The sequence below is a fragment of the Corapipo altera genome, unplaced genomic scaffold, assembly GCF_003945725.1.
Source record: "Corapipo altera isolate COAL_440 unplaced genomic scaffold, ASM394572v1 96, whole genome shotgun sequence".
NCBI lineage: Eukaryota > Metazoa > Chordata > Aves > Passeriformes > Pipridae > Corapipo > Corapipo altera.
The window spans coordinates 769,829-778,788 of NW_020884962.1; the positions used below are offsets into that span (position 1 = coordinate 769,829).

The 8,960-nt window shown below is 54.3% G+C and overlaps 2 protein-coding genes across 2 annotated transcripts in view; one reads left to right on the forward strand and one right to left on the reverse strand.

Annotated features, from left to right (window-relative positions):
- Window positions 1-1,573, reverse strand: part of COPE (coatomer protein complex subunit epsilon) — a 7,547-nt gene extending 5,974 nt beyond the window's left edge. Inside the window, exons 1-3 of the mRNA XM_027664300.1 lie at window positions 1,422-1,573; window positions 1,117-1,179; window positions 543-643 (exon numbers count right to left, since the gene is read on the reverse strand). Of these exons, the coding sequence (XP_027520101.1) occupies window positions 543-643; window positions 1,117-1,179; window positions 1,422-1,538 (281 nt within the window). The 5' untranslated portion in view covers window positions 1,539-1,573. The remainder of the gene's footprint in view (window positions 1-542; window positions 644-1,116; window positions 1,180-1,421) is intronic.
- A 234-nt stretch (window positions 1,574-1,807) lies between these two features.
- DDX49 (DEAD-box helicase 49) lies at window positions 1,808-7,492 on the forward strand. The gene is made up of 13 exons (XM_027664286.1): window positions 1,808-1,922; window positions 2,159-2,282; window positions 2,395-2,480; window positions 2,766-2,887; window positions 3,574-3,761; window positions 4,343-4,483; window positions 4,685-4,760; window positions 4,881-4,957; window positions 5,439-5,536; window positions 5,860-5,934; window positions 6,436-6,524; window positions 6,802-6,873; window positions 7,125-7,492. Exons 1-13 carry the CDS (start codon window positions 1,808-1,810, stop codon window positions 7,299-7,301), a joined length of 1,440 nt encoding a protein of 479 aa, XP_027520087.1. The 3' UTR covers window positions 7,302-7,492.
- Window positions 7,493-8,960: the final 1,468 nt, after the last annotated feature.

The following is an 8,960-nucleotide window of genomic DNA, read 5'->3' on the forward strand; positions in this document are numbered from 1 at the left end:
TATTATTTTATATTTTAGGTACTTCATATATAAATACTATTTTATATTTAATATATATGATTTTACTATACTATATTATTTTATATTTTACGTACTTTATATATAAATATTGTTTTATATTTAATATAGATATTATTTTATTATACTATATTTTTTATATTTAACTATATTATGAAACTATACCATTATATTATATAACAATATAATTATATCACTGTACATTACATTGTACAGTGATATTTTATTTTTATATTCTATTCTATTACATTTTTTATATTCCATTACATTATAGATTGTATTATAGATTACATATATTATACACAGATTGTATATACATTTATACAATCTATTGTATAAAATAACATTATATATTATTTTATTATAACACAATATCACAATATTATACCACAATATTACATTGTAATATTATAACATTATATTATATTATATTATATTATATTATATTATATTATATTATATTATATTATATTATATTATATTATATTATATTATATTATGTTTTGGGGGTTGATGTCTCTCACCTCTGGCTCTCATTTGCCAGGTACTCTGCCAACATCCTCACTGCCTGGAGCTCGGGGCTGGCACTGCCTTTGATCTCATCCAGGACCACTCCATATTTCCTCTGGGAAAGGCAACAAAGCCCAGCCTGTGAGTCCCTTGTTTTCCACAAACAACTGTTACCCCCCAAACCCTCCGTGAGGACAACGAAACCCCCGGGGAAGGAAGATTTCTGCTTTATATCCCCCCAAACCCCCCGCACTGACCCCCCCCCGCCCCCAGCTCCAGGACAAGGCTCCTGGGGGGTGTTCCCGGGACACCCCGAGGCTCCATATCCAGGGAATGTGGGATATCCCGGGGCAGCAGCAGGGTTATCCCCAAACCTCTGCGTTCCCGGGATATATGGGGAAGGAATTCCTCCCTGGGAGGGCCGGGATGGAATTCCCAGAGAAGCTGTGGCTGCCCCATCCCTGGAAGTGTCCAAGGCCGGTTTGGAGCAACCCGGGAGAGTGGAAATGTCCCTTCCCACCCAAACCATTCCAGGATTCCGCGACTGATCCCACGCCCCCGTTGTGGAGCCCCCTCCCCGCCCCTCACCTGGGCGATGTAGGCTCGGAACAGGAACACGTCCCTCTCCACCTCCTTCTCGGGGCTGGACGGCTGGAAACGGGAATGTTTGAGGGGGTCTGTCCCCCAGAGAGCTCCTCCCACACGAATCCCCCCCAGACGAACCTCACACATCCCACCCCCCCAAGCCCGCGGGAGCCCCATCTCCCCTCAGGGACCCCCAAACCTCTCCCGGGCCGGGCCGAGGGACCCTCAGGGCGCCCCAAACCCGGCGCTTAAAGGACCCCCCAGAAGACCCCCAAAGCACCGCCCGGCCCTCCCAGAGCCTCGCCGACCTTGGCGCGCTGCGCCTCGTTGATGGCGGCCTGGAAGGCGCCGATGTAGAAGTTGTTGCGGAGGTCGAAGAGCTCGTCCGCGTCCCCGCCCGGCGCCGCTCCGCTCCCGGCCGCCATCGCTCCCTCACACACGTACCCGGAAGCGCCCGCGCCGCCCGCGGGCCGCCGGGAGCCGCCGTCGTCATGGCGACCGCCAATAGGAGCGCGAGGAGCCCGCCGTCGCCATGGCGACAGCCAATAGGAGCTGAAACGTCACTACAGCGACGCCAAGAGAATCCTAAACACTGCGGCGTGGGCGGGGCTGGAGGGCGGCGGCCAATGGGCGACGGGGGCGGCGGTGACGCCATCGGGGCGCGCCCGGGGCGGGGCGAGCACGTGGTGGGATCATGGCGGCGTTCCGGGAGCTCGGGATCTCGCCGTGGCTGGCGGAGCAGGCGCGGCAGGTCGGGCTCACCCGGCCCACGCCCGTGCAGGCCGCCTGCATCCCCGCCGTGCTGCAGGGTGAGACCGCGGCGGACCCTCCCAACCCCCGGAACGGCCCAATCACGGGCAATCTCCCGGCTCCTGGGAGCGGCCCCTCGCGACCCCCGTCCCAACCCCGGGAATGGTCCCTGACGCCTCCCGTCCCATCCCCGGGAGCGGCCCCTCACAGTCCCTGTCCTGCCCCGGGAATGGTCCCTGACGCCTCCCATCCCATCCCTGGGAGCGGCCCCTCACGGTCCCCGTCCCTCCCGCAGGCCGGGACTGCCTGGGCTGCGCCAAGACGGGCAGCGGGAAGACGGCGGCCTTTGTGCTGCCCGTGCTGCAGGCGCTCTCCGAGGACCCCTACGGCATCTTCTGCCTCGTGCTGACCCCCACCAGGTACCGAGGGACCCCCGCGGCGGGCTGAGCTGCCCCTGCCGCTGGGAACCGGCCCCCCTGAGCTTCCCGGCCCTCCCTCCCTCTCTCCCTCCCTCCCTCCTTCCTTCCGCAGGGAACTCGCGCAGCAGATCGCGGAGCAGTTCCGAGTGCTGGGGAAGCCCCTGGGCCTCAAGGACTGTGTGGTCGTGGGCGGCCTCGGTGAGCAATATACACAATATGTTGTTTTATAATACATAATGTTTTATATTATTTATATTATTACATTTTTATGCATATATACAATATATACATACATACTATATGCAATATACACGACATGTTGTTATGTAATACATAATATTTTATTTATATTATTATATTTTTATACATGTATACTATATGCAATATGCACAATATGTTGATATATGATATATAATATATACATGTAGAATATCCATACTGTCTATACAACATCCAAACACACCTGCCCTGTTCCCCTCGCAGACATGGTGGCCCAGGCCCTGGAGTTGGCCAGGAAGCCCCACGTGGTGGTGGCCACGCCGGGCCGGTTGGCCGATCACCTGCGCAGCTCCAGCACCTTCAGCCTCAGGAAGATCAGGTTCCTGGTAAGGCCCTGTGCTGGTTTAAGGGTAAACCAGCAGGGGAAATGAACTCAGCTCAAAGGAGAGATTATAAGTCAGAATAACAATTTAAAATAAAATAATACAATAAGTACGATTATACAGACAAACAGTTGGTTTTAACCCACGAAACCCAAATGTATAACCCAGCACCCTGGGGCATGAACAGAGTGGTGTTCATTGGGCCCCCTGAGTCCAAAGGAAAAGGAGAGGGGAAAAAACCTGTTGGTGAGAGTGGTGGTGCAGTCTGGTTGAGAGTGGTGGTCCCAGCCCTTCTCTGGATCCCATGAGTGGTTAAAAAAGTCCCAAGACCCCAAGATTATCTATCCTCCAGTTCAGGCAGGAATGCCCAGTGCCTCCCTCAGGGTGGAGGGTTCCACACTGGGTGTGAGGACAGGAGCACCCTCCTATCTCCCAGGCCTCTGAACACCCAGTTTACAGCCTGAGGAGTCAGGGCTGCTCTGGGCAGAGGGTGTAAATGGTTCATTGATAACAGTTTCTGGGCAATGGCATGGAAGGCTGTAGAATACACAGTTTTGGGTTACACCCATCCAGTGATGAACTGGTCCCAGCTGTTCTAACCAGGACAGGCCCTTTCCCGAGGGGTTTTTTTTTGGGATGCCCCGTGGGTGTTCCCAGCCAGCTGAGGGCTGAGGGGGATCCGTTCCCAGGTGCTGGATGAGGCTGACAGGCTGCTGGAGCAGGGCTGTGCCGACTTCACCGCCGACCTGGAGCTCATCCTGGAGCACGTCCCGGCGCGGCGCCAGACCCTGCTGTTCAGTGCCACCCTCACTGCCACCCTCAGCGAGCTCAGAGGCCTGGCTGCCAACGAGCCCTTCTTCTGGGAGGCCCAGTCTGAGTGAGTCCGGAGCAATCCCATCCCCTCCCTGCTCCTTTATCCCTGGATTTGCTGTCCCATCCACTGCTGAGGCACCTCCACTGCTGGGCCCACTGTGGGAGAGACACTGAGGGGCTGGAGCATGTCCAGAGAAGGGAATGGGGCTGGAGCACAAGGAGAAGGGACTGGAGAACTCCTGAGGGAGCTGGGGGGGCTCAGCCTGGAGAAAAGGAGGCTCAGTGGGGACCTTCTGGCTCTGCAACCCCCTGACGGGAGGGAGGAGCTGAGGGGGGTCGGGCTTTGCTCCCAGGGAACAACAGGACAAGAGGGAAAGGCCCCAAGCTGTGCCAGGGGAGGGTCAGGCTGGACATCAGGAGAGATTTCTCCATGGAAAGGGTGCTCAGGCATTGGAAGGGGCTGCCCTGGGAGGTTTGGAGTCCCCATCCCTGGAGGTGACCAAGGAAGGCCTGGACGTGGCACTCAGTGCTCTGGGCTGGGGGACAAGGGGGGGGTCAGGCACAGGGTGGGAGGGCTTTTCCAGCCTCAGTGATTGTGGGATTCTGGGATTCCCTTGATCTTCACTTGCTGCTCCCCCCTGGCAGGGTGAGGACAGTGGAGGAGCTGGACCAGCGGTACCTGCTCGTGCCTGAGGCAGTGAAAGATGCCTACCTGGTGCACCTGATCCAGACCTTCCAGGACGAGCACGAGGACTGGTCCATCATCATCTTCACTAAAACCTGCAAGTGAGTGGAGTTGCTCCTCAGGGCAGCTTTGATGTGTCTTTACATCTGGCACAGGTCACCCAGAGAAGCTGTGGCTGCCCCATCCCTGGCAGTGTCCAAGGCCAGGTCCAGTGTAAGGGTGTTCCTGCCCCTGTCCCAGCTCTGTCCTGATCCATTTCCTTGGCACATCCTGATTGTTTTTCTGGTTTTCTTTCCTTCAAGGGACTGCCAGGTCTTGAACATGATGCTCAGGAAGTACAACTTCCCTTCTGTAGCTCTGCATTCCATGATGAAACAGGTGAGGGATGGGCAGATCTGGGAGGTGGCTGCTTGTCCAGCTGCATCCCTGAGCTGGGAGACTCCAAGCCCTGCAGCTCCTGTGGATCCAAATCCCTCACACAGACTTTTCTCTCCACAGAGGCAGCGATTTGCAGCTTTAGCCAAGTTCAAATCCAGCATCTTCAAGATTCTCATTGCCACTGATGTCGCTGCCAGGTACAAACATGGGCTCTGTTCCCAAAGGTCACAACCACTGTGGAGTTCAGGCTGAGTTTAGCAAGAGGAGACCCTTAAATCCCCTACACTTGGGTGGGACAGGGGTGTTCACAACACCTCTGAGCTGTGTTTTGGACCCTGGGTGTGTGTGTGAAGTAGCTCTGACCGGGTGTGTGTGTTTAGGAGGAAGGTTTCTCTGAGGCTCAGTGTGTTCCCTGGGAATTTCTTAACTGCTGGAGAGTTGTGTGAGGGAAGAGTTTGTCCTCCAGTCAGCCAATAAAGACCATATTAATGGAATATGAGGCCGCTGGAGAAAGCAGAGAGCAGGAATTAAACTGCAGACACCCCTGGGATAGTGGAAGGTGTGGGTGGAGTCTTTAAGGTCCCTCCCAACCCAAACCGTTCTGGGATTTTATAATTCTATAATTCTATCATGTTAAAGCTGTTTTCTCACTCTCTGCTCTCTTTGCTTGCATTCCAGAGGGCTGGACATTCCCACAGTCCAGGTTGTGATCAATCACAACACTCCAGGCCTGCCCAAAATCTACATCCACCGCGTGGGCCGGACGGCGCGCGCGGGTGAGCGGCAGAACTCCCGCTGGGATCCCCGTCCCTGGGATCCAGGGAGGGGCTGGGCCCTGGGTGGGGAGGGTCAGGAGGTGTCCCAGCAGCACTGCAGGGTTCTCAGGCAGTGCCAGATCCGCTGGGATCCCTGGAATCCTGCCTTAGGATCGCAGTGATGGATCATGCCGGGTCTGAGCCGCGCCGAGAGCGAACGGAATAAATAAAGACCCCTCTGAGCACCCCTCAGGCTGACTCGGGGGTGGGTGGGTTTGGAATGGATTGGGTTCATCTCCCTCTGCCTGTCAGGACTCACCTGTCCCTCTTTTTGCACCCTGCAGGCCGGAAGGGAGTTGCCATCACCCTGGTGACACAGTACGACATCCACCTGGTGCACGCCATCGAGCAGGAGATCAGTGAGTGGGGCCTTGGGGCATCCTGCTGGAAGGTGGGATCACACATTGCAGCACTCAGAGCCCTGATTTCATCAGCTTTAGCATCAAAAAGGTTTCTCTCCCTTGTGTGGCAAAGAGCAGGAGCACCAGAATTCCTGATTCAGCTCCTGAATCAGGTGTTTGTCCTCCTGCTGTTTCTCTTGGAGCTCTCTCTGTAACCTCTTTGTTAAAGCAGCTTCTTGCCAAGGTGGACAAAAGGAACAGGTTGCTTCAGGTTCAGATTTCTCCATTTTTTTAGGAAAGTAGAGCCAGTAAATGCAGCATCTTGTGCTGTGGGGAATCATGGGCAGAGGGGAGGAGTGAACCTGCTGTGGGCTGAAGGGGTTGGAGTGATCAGAGCATCTGGCAACAATTCCCCCCACAGTCAGAGGAGCTGCAGTGGGTTTTTCACTAGTTGAGGATCTGCCCCTGGGGGTTTTTTTAACCAAGCCAATGGTGTGTAAATGTCTCACCCTGGTTCAGAGCTGCAGCTGAAGGAGTTCTCTGTGGAGGAGCAGCACGTGCTGGACATCCTCACCCAAGTGAACGTCACCAGGAGGGAGTGTGAGATTGTGAGTGGAACAAGGAGCCCCTTTGTCCAGGGGGCTGGAGATCCTGGGCAGATCCCTGCAGAAACACTTGGGGGGTGTGTGGGAGGGTTGTTTTGGTTTCTCTTCCCTTGGTTTGCTCTGTTATTGCACGATTTTGCAGCGGGTTTTTTTGCTACTGGGTGTCGAAACTGATACTTTTCGGTGGGCAGGCCCCAAAATGTCCTGGTGACCCTTTGGGGTTGTGCTGCTCCTCCCTGTGTCAGTCACTGACTGCCCTGCTGTGTTCTCCCTTTGCCAGGAGCTGGAGGGGATGGATTTTGATGAGAAGAAAGAAATAAATAAGAGGAAACAGATGATCCTTGAGGGGAAGGTGAGAGCTGGTTTGGTGTCCCTGGTGTGGAAAGGGAAGGACAGCTCCTCCCTCACTGCTGTGGGGTGAGGGCTCACTCCCCTTCTGGGTGCTGAGGGTTTATTTTAAAGGGTATATTAAATGTGTTGAGATGAAAAAGTGCCCTGGAGGAGGGTCTGACCTTGGCAGCCCCCTTCAGTCATGGGTGCCTGGGAAGGGCCGAGGGGCTGCCCCAGGCGTGTCACCGGTGCCCTGCCTTTGCCACACTGCAGGATCCAGACCTGGAGGCCAAAAGGAAGGCAGAGCTGGCCAAGATCAAGAAGAAGAACAAGGAATGCCGGGAGAAGGTGCAGCAGACCCTGGAGAGGAGGAAGCAGCTGCAGCTGAGGAGGAAACTGCAGAAGAAGATGGAGCGGCGGAACAAGCGCAAGGTGACGGAGGAGCAGTGACAGCCCCGGGCCTGGCCTGGACTGCCCTGATCGTGCTGCTGCTTTGGGAATACTGGGATCTGACACCTTTTAATGTGGACACTTTTGACTGAAATTGGTGTTGGGGAGAAGGGAAGAATCCCAGAATCTCAGAATCCCAGAATGGGTTGGCTTGGAAAGACCTTAAAGATCAACAAGTCCCACCCCCTGCCACGGGCAGGGACACCTCCCACTATCCCAGGTTGCTCCAGCCCGGCCTTGGACACTTCCAGGGATATGGGGCAGCCACAGCTTCTCTGGGAAATCCATTCCAGGGCTTCCCCACCCTCCCAGGGAGGAGTTTTTTAATCCTGCACAGTCCTGGCTGGGCTGTTCCTGGCAGGCTGGATCAGCCTCCTGGGGAATCTTTCAAGCAGATGTTTCCCTTCCTCCACCAAAGGAGAGGCCAGACCTGGATTCTTGGGGCCATAAAGCTCCTCTGTCTCTCCCCCTTCATTCAATCCCTGCTCTCTCTCCCTTCCCAGGGCTGTGGTTGCCACTCACACTTGTTTGGATCAACAGATTCTCCCCCTGAGCCAGAGTCTAAAAATACTGTGACAAAATGAACTCAGCCTCTTGTCTGTGCCAGAGTTTTCCAAGAGGAAAATTCATGGAGCACGTGTTGTGCTGTGTGGGGCTGATCCTGGGGTTTTTCTTGGAATGATCCTGCTTTGTGCATCTGATTGTTATTCCTGCCTGTGTTTTTTCTGCCTTGGCTCGGGCTCCAGCCCTGGGTGTTATCCATAGGGATGGCAGAGTCCTGGTTGGGAGAGCAGGGCCCTGTTTTCCTGGATGATCAGTGGGTTCCAAGGCAGGTTCTGCACAGAAGATACCCCAGGAGCAGGATTCCCTTGTTCCAAGAGAACAAAGTGGGGTTTCTGGGGCTCCCCTGTGTGTGTTTGGGGCAGGGGGGTTGGTTATGCCAGAGGGGCCTGAGCTCTCCTAAAAAAACAGCTGAATTTCTCTATGGAGACAGAAAACTCCCAGAGTTTGGCCAGCTCTGTCCCAGGTCAGCTTTGCTCCTCAGTGCCTTTTCTATGGCTAAAAATCTATTATTTCTGTCTTCTGGCTTAAAATAATTACTGTGGCCAGTGCCCAAAATAAATATTTATTGCAACATGTGACTGGATCTTTGATTTTTTGAGGAGTGAGGGGATTGTGAGGCCTTGGAGGTGGGGAGCAGCACCTGTGTGGAGGTAAAATCGGGTTTATTTGAAGAGCTGGGTAAGGATTGAACCTGTTGTGGGTGTTGTATCCCTCTTTTCCTGGGAGCAGCAGTCCCTGAGGTGCCTTTCCCTCATTGCCTCCCTCTCCCAGACACTTCCCAACCCTCTGTCTGGAGTCTCTGGTGGGGTTTTCTCTGTCTCCTTCCACGTGAGGTGTGATCAAGGCTCTTGTCTTCATCCAGAATTCCCTTTGACGCCTCCCTTGGCTGGGCTGGGAGGGGGGGACACGTGCTGGGAATCAGAGCTCTGGGTGGTGCTGGTGACTGTTCCTGCTTCCCAGCAGCAGTTTGGGAGTGGCTGAGGAGTAAAAAGAGGTTGCTGGGCTGGTTGGCAGGTGGGAAAATGCCTCAAATTCCCGGATCAGGAATTCCCTGTGCTGTGCCAGAGCTGGCCCATCACACACACCACCCCCCCC

Coding starts and splice junctions, on each gene's coding strand:
- DDX49 (XM_027664286.1), top strand. CDS start 1,808: ATGGCGGCGTTCCGGGAGCTCGGGATCTCGCCGTGGCTGGCGGAGCAG. Junction 2,283..2,394: donor CTCGTGCTGACCCCCACCAG/GTACCGAGGGAC, acceptor TTCCTTCCGCAG/GGAACTCGCGCAGCAGATCG. Junction 4,761..4,880: donor TGCATTCCATGATGAAACAG/GTGAGGGATGGG, acceptor TTCTCTCCACAG/AGGCAGCGATTTGCAGCTTT.